Genomic DNA, 23,891 nt, shown 5'->3' with positions numbered 1-23,891 from the left:
TTCATATAAATTTATTTATTTTTTTAAATAAAACCATAATGAAATCAAAAGAAAGAAATCAATTCACCTAAACGATGGTGTGTGTAGGGGGCATTTTTTTTTTTTTTCAATTTAAAATTCATTTGTTGAAAATCAATTTAGTTATTTAAACACCAATGTGAAATTTGTTGCCTATAGGATCAAAACAATCACTGAAATGAAAAATAATAAAAAATAATACAGTATCATTACTGGAGAAGAGAAGAGAGAGAGAGAGAGAGAGAGAGAGAGAGAGAGAGAGAGAGAGAGAGAGAGAGAGAGAGACCAAGACAGCCAGCTAGCCAGTCACCTTCTCTCTTCTTCGTCTTCAGACCTCTTGGTAAAAATTCTAGTGATGGCTTAAGCATATCAACCCTTTTTAGATTATTTAATGCAAAATCCACTAATTTAGGAAATTTTTATCATTCAAGTTATTTACATCTTCAAATATCTATTTATGGAGTTATGGTTCGTTTTGTTTTATGGCATATCAATTTTTTTCAGATTATTTAATTCCAAATCCAGTAATTTTGGAAAAAGTTCCTTAAATCTTTCAATATTTATTCATAGTGTTTGGTTTGGTTGTTTTGTAGAGGAACATTGTCGTTTTTGTTTTTAATTTTGCAAAACATGATTTCGAATATTAAAAAACAATAACATCAATGTTCATTGCATTTTAGGTACGGAAGCCAGTATCTCCAGACAACCTGATGTAGTAGCACCAGTAAAAATGTGTTTAATTCAAGAAAAGTTTGCAGTAAGTAATCCATTTTTTTTTTTAAATTAAATCACTTTAATTAATTACTGTTAATATCGATGAAGTAATTGCATATATATAGAAAAAATAGAGCAATAAAATTAAAAATGAATTCTACCAAACATTTATTTATTATTGAATTGTTTAAAAAATAGTTATGCAAATTAGATATTCGAATAACTGTCTTTAGGTCGTTCATCTCGGCTATAGATAGAGTATTTCAAAATTCTATGTTTTATAATTGATTTAAAATAATAACAAACCGTTTTGATGGTAATATAAGAGTGATCAATTTAAAAACAAAACAAACTATTGTACTTATTCATTTAAATAAGGATTAAATAATTTTTAAATTTACAACACATTTGCCGGCTAATGCTGATAAAGGAGTGTGTATAAACTGGTAGGTGGAGTGCCACAAGTTAATCTTGTTCTTTCTCTCACCCTCCTTTTGTTGACGCTTTCTTTCACTCTCTTTCTTGTTGAACTTTTCTTTCGCTCACTTTAAGAGAAAGAAACGTCAGTGAGTCAAGTTTTGAGTTTTGCGAAATATGAAAATAAATACTATTTTTATATAACACTAGCGGCGTTGCCTGGAGCGTGGTCATTGTGTGTGTGTGTGTATGTGTGTGTGTGTGTGTGTGTGAGTGGGGGGGAGAGGTAAATCGAAACAATAATAAAATGGAAAATAAAGAATAAGCGAACGGAATAACCCTGTTTAAACGTTAAAACTTCTTTAAAAAAAAATGGAAAAACAAAAAACTGAACGTGATGGAAAAATAAAAAAGGTTGCTCCAGTTCTCTCCAAACTTTACAATAAATGCCTTAACAAATCTTGTTTTCCCGACTGCTGGAAAACCGCTTCTGTGGTACCAGTCTTCAAGAATTCTGGTGAAAGAATTGACCCACTAAATTATCGCCCCATTAGCCTCCTCACACTTTTCGCCAAAATATTTGAGTCCTTAGTCCAACACCTAACAGCTGCTAAACTTCTCACCGACAAACAATATGGATTCAGGCAAGCTCATTCAACAGCAGATATCTTAACTGTAGTCTCTGAACGTATATACCGTTCACTGGACAACAAAACAGAGGAGAGTAGAGCAGTAACTCTCAATATATCTAAGGCTTTTGACAGGGTATGGCACGATGGTCTTCTAAGGAAAATTAGATCATATAGTATCACTGGAAGAATACATAATGTAATCAAATCCTTCTTAAGTAAGAGAAAAATCCAAGTTGTCCTCGATGGTCGTACATCCAAACAATATGATATAAATGCGGGAGTACCCCAGGAGTCTATCCTTGGACCTTTATTATTCCTGATATTCATAAATGACCTCTCTGATAACATTGTTTTGGAGATGGGTATATTTGCCGATGACACCACCCTCTATAACAGGCATGAGGGGGGAAAAAAATGAACACATATCTAAGGAAATGGCAGAAACACTAGAGGATGACCTCCAATCTGCAGTGGAATGGGTACAAAAATGGATGCTCACATTCAATGCAGCCAAGACTAAGCTTGTTTCCTTCAATAACTACAAGAAACCTTCTCTACCACCTATAGCAATGGCCAAGAACACACTGCCTGAAAGTACTTCCTTTAAACTCCTCGGCTTAATGTTTACAGGGAACATGAACTAGAATATATACATTGAGAGCATTGCCAAGTCTGCTGCAAAGAAGGTGAGCTCTCTCTATCATGCCAGAAAACTACTTACACCTGAAAGTATCCTGTACCTCTATAGGGCCACCATTCACCCATGTATGGAGTACTGCTGTCACATTTGGGCTGGTGCATCTGCTGCTTGTCTCTCACTCCTGGACAGAGTTCAAAAGAGAGTCGCTAACCTGACAGGTCCTGAACTGCCATCTAGGCTTCAGCCTCTGTCCCATCGACGAAATGTTGCATCCCTCTGCCTGTTCTACAAATACTTTAATGGTGAATGCTCTGACGAACTGCAAGCACTTGTACCTCCTCAACGTGACTACCCCCGACTAACCCGACAAGCAACTAAGTCCCACCCCTTTACAGTAGAGATCCCTAGGTGTAAGAAAGCCTTTTAGTCCAATAGTTTCTTCCCCAGAACTGCAAGTCTTTGGAACTCCCTTCCGGGATACTGCTTTCCCAACTGTACTGATATGCAGACATTCAAGTGTAATGTGAACAAACATCTTTCTACTCATCTCCCTTCATAATGCCTCTGCAAATTATGTCCCCGATAATAGCTCCCTACTTCAAAGTGGCACTTGCCTTGTTTGGGGTGAAGATTGAAAAAAAAAAAAAAAAAAAAGAAAAAAAAAAGAGAATAAATGAGCAAAAAAAATGGCATAAATAACTTTGTTTAAATATTAAAACATTAAAAACCAAAAAAAAACCAAAAAAAAACATTTCCGATATATCGGTGCAAACATGAAACCTTAAGACAACAACGCTGTTACTATAACCACTACTCTATGAGCATGTGAGCGAAGTAATTTCCTTTTTTTTTTTTCTATTTAAACCAATTAAAGAAAGAACGTTTTTCATGCATGCGTATTTGGTTAAATTGTTATTGTCATGACGGAATGATTTTTTGCTACCCTCCCTCATTGCGAACGTGTATTTCTATAGGAAATAATTGACCGTTTTTTCTAATTTTCGCATATTATTCGACCAAGACATCGCCCTTCGAAGTGCGTGTGCTCTTAAATAAAAAAGAAACATGGGGGGAGGTGTTAAGAAAAAAGTTTTGGTAGGTAGGTAGGATCGAAACCGAAGCCCTGAGGTGAAGTTGGAAAATAAAATGTAAAAAAACGTGACACGTTAACAGCTCGGCCAGCAAGAAAGAGTAACTGAGAGACATTTGAATTTATGTAAGTAGAAAGAGAATTCACAGGTGCCCACACTCAATGACTTAATGAGGTCAAGTAGAAGTCGTGGAGTTAACATTTTCTGTGAGCGTTACGACAACGTAAGCAATAGCTATTCAGCAGTTAACAATTTTCTGCGGGACAGTTTTTAATGAGGTCAATAACCTGGTTTGTTTGTTTTTACCCAACTTTGGGGAAAACCAGCTCCCCCATTTATTAAAAAAGCAATCATCTGATATGATGGTGAAAAGCCAACATCAACCAAACGTTTATCTCACTTTACGGAGGCCACCCAGCCGTGGGCCAGGGAACTTCTGATTCGAATACGTTTCGTTTCGCTTTTTTATACTGAAAAGCGAAAGAAACATGCAGCAATCTAAAAATCTGGAAAAAATAGCGTTTAAAAGTCGGGCAAATTAAATACACGCACGACCCCTGTTGGTAAGTCGTACATATTATCATCTAGTCAGCATATAAAAAATTTTAAGAACGAGTGAGCCAACCGAGCGCTCCCCTGAAAAAAGCCTTTTGCGGACATACAGAAAAAGTGCACATACATGCATACACACACACACACACACACACATTTTCACTTTTATATATATATATAGATGTCTTGTTAACTTTCTTTTTAATCAAGTGTTCAATTTCCAACAGTGATGGTCCCTTTTCCAAAGTCCAAATAATGAATTCTCTACATAGAATTAGTGACACCTTACTATGACTGTTCAGCCAGGCAGAAAACCACAGCTTTTGAAAATCTAAAGACAATGTGGGCTAAGAAGAAACAATGGTCAACTGCTGCTCTAAATGGCGATGTGACTATCACACTCTGGGATCTTGTGGCACACGTGGGAGACATCCCCATGTTATGATAATTTCACAATGGTCTTGTGTTCACAATGATTTTGTATAGTTATTGATGAACGGGGGGGGGGGGGGGTAAAAGATATATATAAAAAATAAAACTTACTTGAATTCAGTGAAGTAATTTGAGCAGATCAGTTCAGTCAGTTTTGTGCTGTAGTTGAGAAGGGTGAGAAGGATGTATGCTTGCTGATAAAGCTGTAGTACCTGTGCAGGGCTTAAGCAGCAGCCTTGTCCTCTCGGCTGGGTCAGTTGCAAAGTGAGGTCCACAACCTTTTCAATTAATTCCTGTGATACAAAGAGTTATGAGAAAAAAAAAAAATTATTTAAAAGAATAAAATGTAAACTGTTTTTCTTCAAATGTTAAAAATATGGCATACAAAATTCGGGTTTGTTTTAGAATTCACAGAGATTCGAAAAAAGTGGTCAAAAATTAAAATATATAACAAATAAATGTTACCAAAGACAAGTTACTCTTATACCCAGTTGGATAGGTTTTTAGTGTTTTTACTTAATGTAAAATGTGTATTCAGCTCGAAAAACAACTAATATCAACCCGTAAAAAGAAAAAATAGCCACGTAACAAATACATTGCAGCCATTTTTCCTTGTGCTTGTATATGGGTTGACATTAGTTATTTTTCAAGTCGAATAAACATTTTACATTAGGTAAAAACGTTAAAAACCTATCCAACTAGGTAGAAGAGTAATTTATCTTGTCTTTGGTAACATTTATTCGTTATATATTTGAATTTTTGATTATTTTTCAAGTCTCTGTTGGTTGTAAAACAAACCCCAAAATTCATAATGTGGCACAATGACGTAGCTCCCATTTTGGGGGAGCTGGAGGCTTCTACATTAATAATCTTTGTACCTAACTTGTTCTATACTTGGGAAGTGAAAATGCGTCATGCAGGTGCTTTGTGATTTTGAAAATGTTAGAATATATCAGCTTTGACTGACAAGTGTTTATGAAAATTTGGCGATGTCAAAATCATTCGAGAAAGGTCAGGCTTTGCATGCGGGTAGCTGAATTTGAAAAAACAAAACATTGCATTAAAACGTATATTTCTCTCTCTCTTTTTCGTTCTTTCTTTCACTCCCTTTCAATGAAGAAAGAGAGAATTGGATATGATTTTATCGTTTTAAACAGTCAGAGCTTGCATCTCGTATGCGACAAAGGAGTTAGCAGTTTTGTGTGCACACATGCGTCAACGACTAAATATGCTCCTCCATTGTTAATCTATATATATAAAAGCGAAAATGTGTGTATGTATGTTCGCTTTTTGTGTATGTCCAAGAAAGGCTTTTGAGAAGCGGTCGGTCGGCTTACAACTTCTTAAAACTTTTTATATCACATATAAATCATAATATCTATCAGTTAACAACGGAGCTCGCCTGTCTATTTAATTTGCTCAACTTTGGAAAGATAAATATTCAACATTTTACACTCGCCGTATGTGGATTAGGCTTTTTCATATAATAAAAGCGACACTAATTCTGGCGGTATTTTTCCAGTCATAATCGCCTGAAATGTCCGAAAGCAATCAGCTTTGATCGATGTGGAAGTATTTTCCTTATATCAGACAATTGCTATTCAATTTGAACAATCCCCTTTTTATGGGGAGCTGGTCCCCCCCCCAACATCTTGGGAAAATAAAAATAAAAAAAAACACTAAACACACATGACACCATCAAAACCCATTTCTTTATATACATGCATCAGCAGAATAACTCGCAACTCGTCTCAACAAAGAAAACCATCAGAGGAAGCATCACAGCAGACACAACTCCAGCAGCTTATAGACACAAATAATTATCCCATAAAACACTGTAACAGTACAATGCCTACTAGAACACATTCAAATTGATACAACACACGAATACAAAGCTCAAACAGACAACTTCTTACAGCACATTGAAACACAAAAAAACAAACACAAACCAAAAACCAAAACGACGACCAGCACTGAAAGCCACCTTTGTCTACAACTACATCCGCAACACGAGTATAAATATGACAGCTTTTTCAACAAGCAGGTAGAGCGGCTCAGTGTTCTGTCAACAGCCAGCATCCATTGACCTTTCATCAGCGACAACAGCTATTAAGATTACTACGCTCCTGCCGTCACCGCAGCCGCTGCCACCTGACTCGTGATACTGGACAGCAGCCTTGAAGACTACGCCTCTTTCACCACCACCAGATCACCACAGCTTGTCAAACAGTGAAGTTTGTCCCACTAGTTACAGCAGCCACTGTCATTAACCCTCCATCAGCAAGAGCAGCTATTAAGATTACTTCTCTTCCGCCGTTTCCCCTTGTGCTACCAGACAGTAGCCATTAAGGCTACTTCTTCTTCGCCATCACCATAACTGCTGCCACCACACCCATATTCCAGACACCAGAACACCAAAGCCACGTTCCTGTCACCGCCGTCGCTGCCCCTGCCACAGCCTGACAATAACATCAAATCATCACCGAGTTCATATAAACACCCAACCAGCATTCCTACTGACATCCCACCGCTGCCGACATATCCTGAGACATTCAGCAGTTCATTTCACTATCGTTTTAACTTTAAATAAAAGTTTAAACTCAACCTTTTTGTTTGTTCCTTTCTTGCTTCCATATACTCAGTTTTATAATATAACATCTCTTAAGCTTTAATTTCAGAATTTTCTAGAATCCAAATAAGTTCTGATCAAAATTAAATTTATGATTCTAGACATAAGATATAGAAGCGTTTTATGTTGATTTTAATCTTTGTAAGAAGACATAAAAGTGGTGCAAAATTATTTTGTTCAGTGAATTAATTTTCAAGAGGACACATCTTGGAATATTGAAGTGGTCTTTTATTATTATCTTTATTCCTTTATTTAAAAAAAAATCTATTTTTGCTATTATAACAATTTCCAATCTCATACTTATGACATGTTGCAATATATTTTATATATAATAAAGATATGATTAAAGAAAATTGGAAGGTTCTACTTATAGACACTTGCAATAGAAACTGACCAATCAAATAGATCCACGTTCTGCTAGCAACCAATCAGAAACCAGAATTGCGCCATAAAAATATTGAATATTTTAGAATTCCCAATCATAATTTTTCGTGTCCACATAAGATATATTTGCTCTTTGCCTGCAGAATTTTAAAGTTCAAGGCTTATAGAGATCAGCTATCCACCAAAAACTATTTTTCATCTCCAGGACTTGTACAGATAAGTTATCCATCAGAAACTCTTCTGAAATTAAACATGGTTTTCAATTCAATTTGTATTGAAGTTTGACGATTTCTTGGGTTTGAAAAACTGTTACTCATTTCAGCAACATTGCTTTGTATTCTTTTTCCTTTTGAATTGAATATTTCTGACAAAAGCAAAAAAAAAAAACGTTTTTACCTCACAGCCAGTTTCTTCAAGGCGATTTACCATCCAGACAACATCGAGCTTATGACTTGTACTCACAAAAAATTCCTACAGTAAAAGAAACAAAAACAAGAAATACAATAAAATAATTAAAAAAAATTTTAAGAAAATAAATTCTCCTTTAATCTATTAATTTTGTAATCTTATGCAGAGTTTTCATGTAGAAACCAACAAACTCTTATTACATCTGGAATGGGAAAAATTATATATATTAAGCACTTGAAATGAGCTCAATAATCGAACATATAAAAAAGAAAATAGGTGCTAGTCCATAACTTCTCAAGAAAAAGCAAAACTAAACGAAAATTTTGATGATGTATGTACCCATGACAGAAAGAAAATATTGTACACCAAAAATCATGTAAATTGATTAAGTAGTTTTTCTTTAAAGAAAATCATTTTAAAACAATGAGAATTTGTAGGCATTACAATGATATACAAGGCTAATTTTAAACTTGATCTGTGAAGAGTGTTTTAAGGGGAGTTAACCATTGATGAAGTTGATTTTTTTCAATGTCTTCCCTGTCACTCAGACCTTCTAAATAACACCATCATCTCAATACGTTACACAATCTAGAATCTTGCAAGTTTGAATTATTTGGAATCATCTCCCTTTTTCTTCAAAACTATTTGCAAAATGGAGTCAAAAGATCATCGATCATCATTTAGTCATGAAATTTGATTTTCTTATTTTAAAATAAAACAATCTGATCAAATTACATGATTTTTGCTATACAATATTTTCTTTCCATCATGGACACATACACCATTTTGTTTTTTCATCGGATGGGGGGGGGGGAGTTATGGACTTGCACCAAAAAATATTCATATCATAATTTTTACATCAACCATACATAATGCAGGAATACACATTATTCAACAAAGTATCATTTACAATGAATGGTTTACAATAAGTGTTATGTTTCCTCATTAAATAATCTGAAAAGAAGTTTCCTTTACACATAAGTAATAATAATAATGATAATAATTATAACAACAATCATGATAACAATGATAACTAGTGGGACCTCTGAAAATTCCACAGGGGACTCTTTCATATGTAATATATTGATGTTGGCATTCTGTAGATGTTCAGCATAAATGGAGACGCTCTAATATTATTGTAGCTCTTTTGTTAAAATTGCAAAAGTATTAATCTAAGCTGGCAAGGACACCCAGCATAGTCCGGTTGTAAAGTATGCTTAAATATGATATTTTAATTCTTGCAGGTTTTGTATATATTATTATAGTTAATGTTCTATCGATTTTTATATATTATAAAGTTGTGATTTCAAAAATAAAAAAATATATCCATATGACTTGGGTGCATCAGCTTGAATCGAAACCGAAACCAAAACTTATGAAAAGAAAAAAAAAATTTATATATAACTTGAGTTCCTTCAGTTATAATCAAAACCGAAACTAGAACTTATGAAATTCTTGATAAATTACTTATAAAAAAATAGATGATTTAAGTGCCATCAGCTATACTCGAAACCAAAACCAAAACTTATGAAGAATTCTTTGTAAAAGTATTTATTACAAGAAATGGAAGTCCATAATTAAATGACAGCCAAAATAAATAACAAACACGCTATCGCATTAATATATAGATAACAATAATAATAAGTATGAAAGTGAACCTTATAATCTTCACTTCCTTATCTTGTTCTTTAAATCTCATATTCTATAAGCAATGTTTTTGACAAAGGGGGAAAAATAGCTGTTTTCTAGGTCAGAATTTCCAATATAAAAACAAAAATCAAACTATCTCTCAAACAGATACTGTAAACTGGGGTGACTATGGCCACCCGGGGTGACTTTGAGCCATTAATAATAAAAATAAAAAATAATGCGTAAATAACTCCACAGTAAATATTTACTACCGCACCACAATGTATCTGTAAAATTATGAAATTGCATAGGACCTGGAAATTATGTTTAAATTACAGAGATCATATATTATTTATGCATTATTGATAATTTTTTTTTTTATTTTCATTAATGACCAGAGTCACACTAGCTTATGATAATAATCCAAATCACATTTAGTGGATACACTAACAAACACTACCAGGTACGTTAACCAAACTAAAAATAGATTTTGCACCAATACATAAAAACCAAAAGACCTAACTCCTGAAAGCGAATATTAAAACAAATTTGGAGAACTTTGAGAAAAACACAAGAGATATATAGAAGCCACCAGCATTTACAAAAAAAAAATTATAAGCCTATCCATGCTTTACTGCAGAAATGCAAGCACTAAACATTGCAATTAATCTTGCAAAGAAATTGCCAGGAAAACAGCTTGTAATATTTACAGACTTGTTATCTTTCCTCATTGCCTTAGAAGAAAGGAGATCGAACCCCACTTTATATTTATATATTGAAAAATATGATGTATTTAAAGCACAAAATGAAGCAATCTTAGCCTGAAAACCAAGCCATGTTGGTATTAAAGGGAATCAAAAGGCAGATAAATTAGTCAAAGAAGTGCTTAACGATGATATAAACAATATCAAAATACTATATAAAGATTTTAAAAGGAAAATGAAAGACTAGATAAAATTTAAAAATGGTAAACAATATGGAATAAATACATTTTCTCAAAACAAACTGCATGAACATCAAGTCATAGTCGGAACAGAAAACAAAAACATGATAACTGATTGAAAGGAAGACGCTGTGTTAACACATATCTGTATTGGTCACACAAGATTAACCCACATACATCCACTTGAAAGAGAAAATGAGCCTTGCTGTAACTCATTGCAATCAAACATCACCAATAAAATGCAAAAAAATTGTTTTTTTTAAATGCACATATGCTTAGCAAATGTTGCAAAGTAACAGATATAAAACCATTATTTGAAAATCTAGCCTTTTTTCCAAAATAATAAGGTTTCTTAAAAAAAAAATAATTTGTACAAATATATTTAATTATGAAAACGAAAAAAGATCCAGTATTAGGAAAATAACGTCCAACAAGAAAAATAATAGCAATTATCATATTGAAATTGTTAACAAGCAAGCAAATTTGAAAAAACTCTTTAAAAAAAATGGCCCAAATATCTTAACTTAAAAGCAAAATGCAAGACTATATTCTTTAGATTTTATGACTGACTAGCCTGGGTGCCCGGCAGTGCTCGGGTGTTTGGAGGTGTGTGTTGAGCAAAAAAAAAAAAAGTTATAGTAGGCAGGCAGGCAGGCTCGAACCGGTGACACAAAAGTGAAAAAAAAAAGTGGAGGTGTATGTAAGGGTGTTGGTTGAAAAAAAAAAAAAAAAAAAAAAGGTAGTAAGCAGGCTCAAACCCATAAAGGAAAAAAGAGGTGAAAAAAAAAAACAAAAAAAAAACGCTCTTATTGATGCACCTACTGCGGTTGTGACATCACAGGCAGTCAAAATAACACTGTTTATGCGATGTCGTTTATGTGAGGCTTGAATGATTTGCAAAAGATGTCAAAAAAAAAAAAAACGACCCTCTTTGTAGAAAACTGCCCAGTTGAGGGTGAAGAAATTAATGTTCATGGCCAATTTTTCGATATTTGTCGTCCAAAGGGTCGAGCTTCAAAAGGATACCAATCTCATGAAAATCCGTCACCTCTGTTGAAAATTTTACGCAGACATACAAACATACATACATTTAAATAGACAGGTGAAATTTATATAATAGATGAAGGATGGTTAGACTTTGGGTTTACGTATATGGGATTGGCATTTTGCTTCAAGTATGGTTCATAAATATTTTTATTTAAATTTAGAATATCTAAAAATAAGTTGTTTTTATGTTAGCCAGTATGTCTATTCTTAGGCTTAATTTTTTAAATGTTTCAGGAAATTTCAATCATTTAAAAAAAATCGCATTGAATGTCGATCATTAACTTACCTGTTGCGCACAAAAGAAAATTTCAAACAAAACAGCAATGAACATTTTTAGGAGATCTGAAAGTGATGAATCACCCTAAAAGGAAGACAAAATAAAAATAAGGTCAGATTGAAATACAGCAACAAAAATGATTATGGTGAGTAAAACAAATGTGTTGTTTCCTTACGTCCTTTTGTTTCATATTCAAATAGCTGAAGAAATAGAAGGAACAAATGATCACTTGGCATAAAGTCATAGAAGTTTCTTTTAAAATACTGTATTTTTAGCAACCATGTGTTCGGATATTTTCCAACACAAAGTGGGCACCATTTGTGCATTGTTTTGTCTTTAGTACAAACAAGAGTCGAAATAAAGGAGAGATGAAATAAAAAGAGAGTAATGAAATATAGTTGGATGTTGTGGCTTCCTTCAGTCTCGACAGACTATGGATACCCACTGTAAGGGTGCCTGCGTGGTAAATTTGTGTGGCAAGAGTTGCGCAGTCTCCAACCACATCTCTTCTGAGCCAACATTGTTGCATACCAGTGGCGAATGGAGGTACAGAACGACTGGAAACAATGCTGAGATGAGCGGAAAGCACATACAGTGCCTAGAATTCCCAAATGGTCACCCATCTGATACTAGCCAGGCTCAACATTGCTTAACTTTAGTGATCTGGCGAGAACCAGTGTGTCAACGTGATTATGTCATATATATATATATATACACTAACTATATATACCTGGTGTTGCCTGGATAAGATATGGAAAGCAGGTCAGGTTTCACAGGATTACAACGACGTCTGCATCAAACACCTCCACAAGAATAAGTGAGTCAAGAATATTTGTGACAATCATTGTGGGATATCTCTGCTTTCGATTGCTGGAAAGATTCTGGCTAGACTCATTTTAAACAGAATCATCAAACATCTCGTCGATGAGGTGTATCCTGAGTCCCAGTGCGGTTTTCGGTCGGTTGCAGCACCATTGACATGATATTTTGACTCCATCAAGTGGCAGAAAAGGTTCGAGATAGAAATTGGGAATTGTATATGGTGTTTGTTGACCTGACTAAGGTCTTTGATACTGTGAATCGTGGTGGTCTTTGGCAGGTCTTGAGAAAGCTGGGTATCCCCGAGAGCATGCTAAACGTGATTATTTCTTTTTATGAGACAATAAGGGCTAATGTTGGCTCTGATGGCATGATGTCCGAAGCCTTCAGTGTTACAAATGGGACCAAACAGACCCCTGTCTGTGTAACGGCACTAGTTCTCTTTGCGCTTTTCTTCTAACTTATGCTGAAACATGCATTTAGTGATATTGACACTGGGGTCAAGTTTCAATTTCGGTCATCTGGTGGATTGTTTAACCATCAACGGTTAAAAGCCAAAACTTTTCTCCGAACCTAAGTTATTTGTGATTTGCTTTTTGCCGACAATGCTGCTCTGGTGGCAACATTCTTCGAGGAAGCGCAGGCTCTTCTCAATTGCTTTTTAAGCTGAATGTAGGGCCTTTGAACTGACAATAAACATAAAAAAGACTGAAGTAGTGCATCAGCTGGCATGTTGTCTAAGAAAATCGAAATTAAAAACAAAAATAATTCGCCCCTAACCATCCTGCACCCACAAATAAAAAAAAAAAAATTTTTGAACTAAAATTACACTAATCCTCAAAGGAAAAGAAAAAGAAAACGATAACAACAACACTTACTCCTGACGATAATCAGATGCACTGATAGAAAGCATTTGAGAAGAATATGGCTGAACAACAACTTTTGGGCGCCCTTTTATACAACATGCCAGCTGTAATAAAAAAGCCCGCCTAGCGAATGGAAAAGATATCCAGAAAAATCGGAAAAAGAATAACTCTGTCATGTTCAATCAGACGTGCTTGAATAATGACTTGCTGCCAAAATATACAAATATATGTATTCTTAGATAAGCAGTTTGTTGAAAGCAAGCATAAGAAAGATATATAACACTAAACTTCATAGCCTATTAAAAATGAGTAAATATTATAGCATGTTAACTTTGAATGAGTGCTTACACAGATTACATCGACTGAAACGTTGTGAAAATAACATTCAAGATGAGAACAGTAGTCCAATGAATCCAAATTACATATCCATGATGCAATATTTACTGTTATGCATTTTATATACACGTTATTTATATGAACATCGCATATACATACAAAGACAATGGTGGTATATTGCACGTACATTGTAAAGACTATATACATACATTATTCGATAATGCCACATATACATTTAAAGAAAACTGCTTCTGTTGTACCAGTATTCAAGAATTCTGGCGAAAGGACTGACCCATCAAATTATCGCCCCATTAGCCTCCTCCCACTTTTTGCCAAAATATTTGAGACCATAATTAACCATGCTCTAGTCCATCATCTTACAGATGCTAAACTTCTGACTGACAAACAATATGGATTTAGACAAGCCCGTTCCACAGCAGACATCCTAACTGTGATCTCTGAACGTATATACCATTCACTGGACAAAGCGGGGGAGGGCAGAGCGGTAGCTCTAGATATATCTAAGGCTTTTGACAGGGTATGGCATGAGGGTCTCCTCAGGAAAATCAGATTATACGGTATCACTGGTAGAATACATAACATAATTAAATCCTTCTTAGATAAGAAAAAAATCCAGGTTGTCCTTGACGGTCGTACATCTAAACAATATGATATAAATGCGGGGGTGCCCCAGTATGGCAGGCACGACAGGAAGACGAATGAACACATTTCTAAAGAAATGGCAGAAACACTAGAGAAAGACCTCCAATCTGTGGTGGAATGGGGACAAAAGTGGTTGGTCGCGTTCAACGCTGCCAAGACTAAACTAGTTTCATTCAATAATTACAAGAACCCCTCTCTACCACCTATAGCAATGGCCAACGACTCTTTATCTGAGAGTACATCTTTCAAACTCCTTGGCCTAACGTTCACAGGTAAAATGAGTTGGAACAATTACATTGAAGGCATTGCCAGGGCCGCTGCAAGAAAGGTGGGCTCTCTCTACCGTGCTAGAAAACTACTAACACCCGAAAGTATCCTGTACCTCTATAAGGCCACCATTCGCCCATGTATGGAGTATTGCTGCCACATCTGGGCTGGTGCATCTGCTACTAGTCTCTCGCTCCTTGACAAGGTTCAAAAGAGAGTCGCAAACCTGATAGGCCCTGAACTGGCATCTAAGCTTCAGCCTCTGTCCCATCGACGAAATGTTGCATCCCTCTGCCTTTTCTACAAGTACATGCTCATTCCCAATTGCATAGCTGTTTGACCTCTTATAGGTCACACCTTGCTGCTGCATGAGGATTGACCTCCTCTCATATTAAATTGGATTCACTTCCCATGGTTCTACCAGATACTACTTCTATTACAAAAAAAAAAATGAAAAACGAAAAAAAAAAAAAAAAAAAAAAAAAAAGGAAAAAGTCCACCATTGTTACTTGTTCCCATGTTTTTCTTTGCCGTTCCTCCGTGAACTGGAGCAGCAATCTGCTACCTTAACTGTTCTACACCTAATAATCCTAAAACTTTCATCCATTCTTTGAATATCATAATTGGCAAATATTGCTAACAATTCTAATAAGGACCTTTACATTTGTTCTTTAGTGTTAATTTAGGTAGATACATGCTCATTCCCAATTGCATAGCTGTTTGACCTCTTATAGGTCACACCTTGCTGCTGCATGAGGATTGACCTCCTCTCATATTAAATTGGATTCACTTCCCATGGTTCTACCAGATACTACTTCTATTACAAAAAAAAAATGAAAAACGAAAAAAAAAAAAAGGGTCCGGGAGCCATGCAATTTATTGTAAGATCTTACCTGTATATGTGGTGAATTGTTTGATGAATTGAAAGGTAAAGAAGAAGATTCTTTCAGTGAAACGGGGATGTGAGCAATCAAATCCAGTAAGTCACCAATGGTTTGCCTGGAAACAAAAACAAAACAATAGTCACAATATATTAGTGAAATAAGAGGGAAATATACTTTAAAACAATGCAGAGATAGAACACAATTTTCAAGATCTCAAACAGAAAATATAATAATAATATTATATATATATTTATTATAATAAATCCATATTTCTGTTAGTTTACTTTTTTCACAATGATGCTATAGTATATATATATATATATATATATTTTGACGTCATAACAAATGATGACATTATATATGATGTCATAGCAGATATAAATATATTAGGAAAATAAGAGGGTTGGCCTTTTGGCTAGGAACAAAGTGTAGTACCTGTTCTGATACTACACTTTACCTTTTCTGACCTCGATTGGTGAAGAGGAAATTTCTCTGAGGCAATTTTTATTTTTGTTCCTATTAAAAGTGACCTGTTTTATAGAGCTGGATTTTCCCCACATTAAAAATCGATCCTGTGTTTAATTCTGCCCTCGTGAGAGGGAAGTAAATAGGAATAATGGAGAAATAGAACACACTGATCAAGATCTCAGACACACACAAATCTATATATCCATAAAAGTGAAAATGCCTGTCTATGCATGAACATTTCCCTTCCAAACTACTCTGTCAATCTTTAGTTTACAAACTCGAGATTTGACATAAGTGATATTGCGATTTGGGAAAATCTTTTTAATCGGTTTTTGGCCAGAAATTTGACTGTCAAGTCTACAAAACTTCTTCACCAATTTTGGGTCTAAACACTTGAAATTTTAGATGTAGGTTACTTGGATATGGATCAAACTTTTTCATTTGATTTGAGCCCAAAACAATAAATGTTAAGGGGTCAAAATTGGGGTCAAAGTTTAAAAAAATTTGACCTCTGCGGTCTCTACCAAATTACTCAGCCAATTTTTGATCTAAACATTTAAAATTTTACATAAAGTGTATTCAGACATAGGGCAAGCTTTTTAATCGGTTTTTGGCTGCCAAGGGGATCAAAGTTAAAAAGATTTGACCTTTGCGGTCTCTAGCAAACTATTCAGCAAATTTTGGGTCTAAACATTTGAAATTTTACATAAAGGGTATTCAGACATGCAGCAAGCTTTTTAATCAGTTTTTGGGCGAAAATTTGGCTGCCAAGAGGTCAAAGTTGAAAGAGTAGACATTTGCAAACTCTACCAAATTCCTCCGCCAATTTTGGTCTAAACACTTGAAATTTTAGATGTAGGTTACCTGGACACGAATCAAACTTTTTAATATATATATATATATATATATATATATATATATATATATATGCACATAAAGTTATGAACAGTACATAGGGCCTGAGCAAAGTTGGGCTTAGTGTTGGGATGATTAATCGGAATTGGAATCGGGAATCAGAAAAATCAGAACTTGTCAGGGTATCTGAATCGGTATCAAAATCGGAAAAAAAAATACTCTAATTTCCAATTCCAAAACTTCAGGTCATCACCGGTGGTGGTGGTGGTGGTGGTGGTGGTGGTGGAGGGAGAGAAAATGAATTTGTGACATATCCTCCGTACCTTTCTGGCTGAATGGCAACGAATGTATCGACCAACAACAAAAATCAGGGAGGATTTTGCTGATCTTTCAAATATCTATAAATGGTATGTCTTCGGCAGTAGACTCCCGATTAGTAACCATGTTTAGGTCTATCATGTGTGGGTCACCATGTTCGAAATGTGATGTAAGCCAGAAAAGAAACCAGTTCAACTTGAACATGGTGTATTCTGTTGCAAAAATGATAATCTTTTCATTTCAGAGAGATTTAGTTATATGCAAATTGCCTAATTGATAAGTACACTAACTACTAAGTACACTAAGTATAACCCTTATCATCGAGTGGCCTCTGGGCCTTGATAAGCAATGATCTCCTAGTAAAGAAAAAAAAAAGAAAAAAAATTTAAATACATTAGTAGCAAAACAAAACGAGAAATTAGTGATTGCTATTGCAATGATTTTATATTTGGCTCTTTCTCTAAATTTGTTGTCAATAAAAATTAATTTATTTCTGAATAGATAGAGAAAATGTTCCAGTGGAGATAACTCTATCTATTATTTACAATCTAAAATCTTGCCATGAAGAGCTAGCTATAGTTTATTGGTACAAGGGACGCAACTACGTTAAAAAAAATCAAAAAAAAACATAATATAAGGGAAGTAATTCAATGTGACTCAAAGTAAAAAAAAAAAAAATACACACACACATATACACAAAGAATGATTCTTTTTAAAAACAGTATATCATAAAGATCTTGCTGCTGCTATTATCATTATTAACACACAGTATTATCTTAATAAAAAATGTTAATTAACAAACAACTTTAAGAGCAAAAAGAAAAATTAAATAACATTGTTTACATATAATTATCCCAGGGAAGATGTGTCCCTTGTGTCTTAAACCGCCACTGTTTTGTTAGTTAATTAGATTGCCATCAGACACACCTGCATGTTAAGCATTTTTAAGCCTGTATAAAACCTAGTAAAAGAACCGGCAGGTGACAGTGGTCTATGGTTAATGACATGAACTGACAACCTAAGTGTCCCAAGTTCGAATCTAGTTCATTCCACAAAAAATCATTTAGGATGTTTACAATCTTCACATGGCCCTCTCCTGAAATTCCTGATGTCTTTCTAAAAAGAATTCCGATTAGAAAAATATTGGGGAAAATAATGCTAACAATAAAAAAAACACAGAACAATTAAAGGCGACATGGCTCAGTCAAGTGATAAAAGACATCAAATCATTATCATATCTTGAAAACAACATGGAACAAAAAAAAAAAAAAAGAAAAAAAAGGAAATCAGTATCCTTGGAATTTTTAAATTAGTTGTTCAGACAGAAATGACTGGAGTTGTGATGTTAACCAGACTGAGGAATATGCAGTCAAGAAGAAGTGTAATGTTACGGAACACATTGTAACCTCAGTTGCAAAGTAGACAAAGAATAGAAAAGAACTTCAACTCGCTTTTTTTCCGTTGTAACAGCAACATTTATTTCTTCATTCTCCTGCCATGTGTGACTTCTCGTTATGGCTGTGACGTCACCTATGTCTCTAATGTGATCTCAAATATGCCCCACGTCTCTAACATGATCGTCTTCTCCAATATGCTCTTTCTCCTTTTTATAGTCTTTTTTCTTGTCGTCATCACACTGTTACAGAAGGCGTGTAAAAGACACATATTTTATGTTTTTGTAGCAATCACATGATGCAGTTACTATTTTGTGTGTGGTGCTTTCTTGAGTACAGATGAGGGTCAGAATAAAAACAATGAAAAAATATAACAATCAAGAAATGGTTAAATTTACATGTACAGCTATATTTATTTGCACATAGTCAAAGAAAAATATAAAACGGACATATGGAACGGGAGACATGAAAGAGTGAAAAATCAAAGACATGATTACTACGTGAAAGTATGCATTAATGTTCCAACACAATGGAAATACAAATATTATCAAAAAGGATAAAAAAAAAAAATAGAAATATGCATGGAAAGCGTATAGATGCATCTTTATTTACATTTACAATAACAGAGATTCCCAAACGTATGTAATTACAAGAGTTTGGGAATCTCTGTAACTGCAATTAAAAAGGAGTCTATGGAGTTACAACCATGAAAAATATCAGAGTTGTGAAAGCATACAACGATGGCGAGTCAGGCAGACTGTGTTTGCTAACTTTGAAGCCCAATGAGACCAAGTGGTGAATTCTGTTTCTAAACTGCCCATGTGTGGTGGAATTGTATATTCTTGATTTCTGGAAACAGGAGAGCATATGTTCTCATTGCTCAGTATAATTCAGGAGAGATAACTTGGAGATGATCCAAAAGAAAGAAAGAACTGATAATTCTAAGCAAATGAACTAAAGAAATAATAAAACACTTTTTGGTCCCCCGACAAAAGGAGGATGGACCTGTAAATTCACCCTTGTCCGTTCATCTATCCACATTTTTCTCAATAACTACGCCTTGGAATTTTTTTGAAATTTTGCACAAACATTAAACATTATATGAGTAAAAAAAGTAACAGAACGGATTTTCCGGGAAAAATTTGGTTGTCCCTCTAGGGGTGCCTTTCAGGTTAAAATGGCTAAAATTGACACTTTTGTGCTTATTAAGAAAAATTGACACCTTGGATTTTTATAAAACTTTCTGAAAAGTTGTAACTAACTGATTTCTATATAATTTTGTTTGTCTATACTTCGTGATAACTCTTGGGTGTGCCCCACGGGCTCTTTTAGGCCTAATAAAAACACTCCATTTTTGGGACTGTTTTACCATATTTGTCCAGTTTTCTGTGTATATCTATTTAGTAGTTTTGCATGGTATTGAACTCAAATTTAAATGGGTTAAGGCCTTGAGGACTTATGGGGCTAAATGGGGGACTTAGTTATTTCTTTTTTTGCATTGTGCAGAACTCAAATTTACATATGTTAAAGCCTAAAACTGAACCGTTTGTTCATTTTCACCAGGATTTGATGTCTCATGGGGACTTTTGAGGCTAAGTAAGGGGGGGGGGGCAAATGTAAACTCAGTCATTTTTTTAATGCCTCGTTCACTGTGCAATCACGGGGGATCATGCATGCTTCACTTGTTTTATGGCAATTCAATCAGAAAAAAAATAAACACTATCTACTTGTAAATTAAAAATGAAAATTCAAAGCTTAAAATTATGATACTTATGCAGAATAGTGCTGAAATAATAACATTACTTAGAAACCTATTCTTAACATGGGGAGGAGTTTTGTAACTATTCTGTACTTTTCTTTTTTTACAAAAAAAAGTAGTCAATGGGACAATATTGTTAGTAGTGGAAATTTGGTAAATTGGATTTCTTAAGAACTTGTTTACATTGGACTTGAAGACAACCATATTTTAGTCAGCTGCAAAGCAGAGAAATGGAAGAGAGTTCCGCAGGCATGCAGTTCTAAGAAAAAAGCTTTGTTCATGGAATCTACATTATAGCTTAAGCATAGATAAAGAGTGGAGGGGGAATTATAGACAAGTGTTTTTCATGATTTGCCATGAAAATAACGATAATACAGGGACATGCTCACAATGTCTCTTCTGTGGGAAAGAGATTGCAAGGAAGTGAAAAGGGCATCCTCTACTAGGCTACAAAGTCTATTTTGAACTGTCAAGGCAGGATAAGATGCTTCTAGTAACTCCTGCTTAGGTGTGGCAACAGTACTCCATCCTTGGACGTACCTAGCTTTTATATAGGTAGATAATTACATCGACAGTGAGATGTCTACTGAAATGGTAGAAGCATCCCACCATTTTTTTAGCGACCTTGGCAATGGATTTGATGTACATGTTTCATTTCAAATCAGGAGTAAAGGTCAGATCCAGAAGCTTGTCAAACCATAGAGCCTCCCCAAGACGAGAGCCATTTATTTCAATTGATGCCAGACGGGAATCAGAACATTGATGATGGAAGCTTGGTTTTCGATGCATTAAAATGAACCAGCCACCTCTTTCTCCATTGTACCACGTGCTCAAAATTAGAGGAGAGAGAATCAGAGAACTTGGTCATTTCAGCTAACAATTTAATAAACAAAACATACCATAAAAATTTAATTTAACTTGAAAATCCTATATAAAAAAAATAGCACAGTTTGTATTCTGCATACATATCAAAATTATTGACAATTTTTTTATATTCTTCCACTTACCAGGATATTACTAAGGTTTTTAGCCGGTCAGGAACATTTTCTGTTTCCCGAAACATTATTCGAAGAATGCTCAAAATCTGGACCATCAAACTGATTAAGAAAAAAAATAAAATAAAATGTCCATTTAAAACCAAAAAAAAACATAACTTTAAATAATCTACATACTAACAATTCTCGAATGTCTAGGTCTTTATTAACTACTTTTAGATGACAAACACTGTGTTAGTATTGATTCTGACATATGCACATTGTTGAAAACGTGTGATATTTATTTATTTCTGTTATTTTTTTCATATAGAAATCGCTCCAGACAAAACATGAAATCACTTGATGTAAGAAGCTAAAAAAAAATACTACTTCAATGTAAAAACCCCTATCTAAGTATTAGATTAATGTAAAAAAAAAAAAAAAACCTATCTAAGTATTAGACCCAGAAAACAGCAATTTTTCCTTGTGTCAGCAACCTCACTCATGCATGTGAGGACTAACAGAGAAAATAAGGGAAGGAAGAGTTACAAATATATACCTGGGAAGTAGTGGCGTACAGACGTCGAGTGATGCATGAGGCCAACCTTTTAATTTTATACATTAAAGAGTCAAGTCCTAGTAAAGAGAAATATTATGAGAAAGGGAGATAATTTGAATATGATGAGATGCCCCTTCTCTTCATGTCATTATTGGGGGTCGCATGAATAACTATTGGCAATTTCTCTTCTCAGCCTTTGGACTAGGATCTAAGTGTATTATCTGTTCTGTCCTCAGCCAGGGAGAGAGAAATCCTTCTAGATTGAGACAATTTTGTATTTTTGTCCTTATTTAAAAATCGCCCTTGTATTGAGGCAAATAAACAGGGATATCCAATATTTTTTTTTTTACTTTGAAGTTGAATAAAAGCTAGACCATAATTAAATCAGACACAAGTAAAGATTCTAAAAAAAAAATCAGTAAATTTGGATTATTTTAACACCAAAGAAATGAATACTTTTATAAACCCATAACTTCAGTTATGTAATCTATTTTATTTGGGCCAAACTGTTTGCACATTTTAAATGAGATTCTAGAGAGAGTGTACTTCCTCTAATTACCATGCCTCCAAGTAACATTTTTCTTATTGTACCCAAGATTTAAACAACAAATAAAAAGATACTCATTTGCACCAACCAGTAGCCAATTGATTTCTGAAAAATAGTTGAATACTTATCTCTCTCCTACAGTGGGAAAATGTAACTCAAAAAGGTCAGTAAAGTGAGATTTGAAACCAGTGTTCTAGAGGAAGAGCATTCTGGCCGAATAAAAAAAAATATTGCCTGGGCAGGTCTGTCAGCATTCCTGGTAGCGGTGTCTCAGGCAATTAATAATAAAGTAATCCATTCTTAAAAGGCGAGAAGGTAAAGCTTGGGAAGGTGGATTTCCTAGAACTGCACAAGACTATACCTCAGATCGATAGAGAATTAGGCACACCAGAATGTATAAGACTTTACCTGTTTGATTTTGATCTGAAACCACCGCCATGAAAGGGTAGCTGGAAGTTGATTGCAACATTACTATACACAGAGTTAAAGAATAAAGTTATTATCTACGTTCAATTTAATGGACATCAACAAGCATTTTACAAGTTGTATTTAGCATTGGTACATTGTACATTGGTGTATACATTTACGCTTTACACTTTCTTCTTTATTTATGTCATTTTTTTATTCATGCTATCCACTTGATCACCTTATCTGTTTTCATTTTCTTTATTTATGTTATCTTTTTACTCTCCTTCTCCTACTCTCATTCTGTTTCCACCTTCCCACAACTTTATTTGCCTTTCTTTCCACCATCTTAAACATTCAACATGCAAACACACAAGCAAAATTATCAGAGTTTTTGTATTTTATAGATGTTCAGACCTTTAAATGATATTGCGTCACATAGTGACAACCGTGTTAAAGTACAGTGGAAAAGTTTAGAGGTCAAACGTTACACTGGGTGGCAGTTACACAAATCACATGACTTCCAGTGGGACCTCTCTCACTTTCTTAGCTGGCAAGACTTGAATGAAGAAAGACATGTTTTTGCATGCTGTCCCCAAAATGAGAAATGCACGTGTCCTGTGATGGCTATGACATCATTCTTTTTCTCTCACACGCATGCAAAGTTTGTTTTTGCTTTTATGAATAAACTATTATATACTAAACAACACGTGTCATGTGGTTTTGTATCATTGAACAAAAAGGCAACCTGAGCTAATAACGATGGTGATAATGTCAGCGACAATGATGAGAGCAACAAAGCAAGGTCTAAAGGATTTATACACTCACCAGTAAGTGTATATATAACAATTGGTTCTATTTTTATATGAATGTTCATAGACAAATAATTTTGTTGTGAAAATTTGCTGCGTTATTGTGTGCCAATGTAAGCCAATGATCACCTTTGTGGTCGTACTACGATAAA

At 34.5% G+C, this 23,891-nt stretch overlaps 2 protein-coding genes across 7 annotated transcripts in view; one reads left to right on the top strand and one right to left on the bottom strand.

Moving 5' to 3' along the window:
- LOC145243988 (uncharacterized protein C12orf56-like) overlaps positions 1–23,891 on the bottom strand; it is a 165,707-nt gene that overhangs the window by 4,012 nt on the left and 137,804 nt on the right. For both annotated transcript variants that reach the window (XM_080107130.1, XM_080107129.1), the window contains exons 6-10: positions 21,450–21,539; positions 15,658–15,763; positions 11,823–11,897; positions 7,906–7,980; positions 4,608–4,789 (exon numbers count right to left, since the gene is read on the bottom strand). In XM_080107130.1, the coding sequence (XP_079963256.1) occupies positions 4,608–4,789; positions 7,906–7,980; positions 11,823–11,897; positions 15,658–15,763; positions 21,450–21,539 (528 nt within the window). The remainder of the gene's footprint in view (positions 1–4,607; positions 4,790–7,905; positions 7,981–11,822; positions 11,898–15,657; positions 15,764–21,449; positions 21,540–23,891) is intronic.
- Positions 1–23,891, top strand: part of LOC145243990 (uncharacterized) — a 170,069-nt gene that overhangs the window by 114,954 nt on the left and 31,224 nt on the right. For all 5 annotated transcript variants that reach the window (XR_013862979.1, XR_013862978.1, XM_080107136.1 and 2 more), the window contains exon 4: positions 699–775. Coding sequence is in view for 3 of the 5 variants with exons in the window: in XM_080107136.1 (XP_079963262.1) it covers positions 699–775 (77 nt within the window). In the remaining 2 variants the exon portion in view is untranslated. The remainder of the gene's footprint in view (positions 1–698; positions 776–23,891) is intronic.

The sequence above is a fragment of the Euprymna scolopes genome, chromosome 22 (genome assembly GCF_053919585.1).
Source record: "Euprymna scolopes isolate OS-2025 chromosome 22, ASM5391958v1, whole genome shotgun sequence".
Taxonomy (NCBI): Eukaryota; Metazoa; Mollusca; class Cephalopoda; order Sepiida; family Sepiolidae; genus Euprymna; species Euprymna scolopes.
The sequence above is the reverse complement of the archived record's forward strand: the minus strand, read 5'-3'. Positions and strand labels throughout refer to the sequence as shown.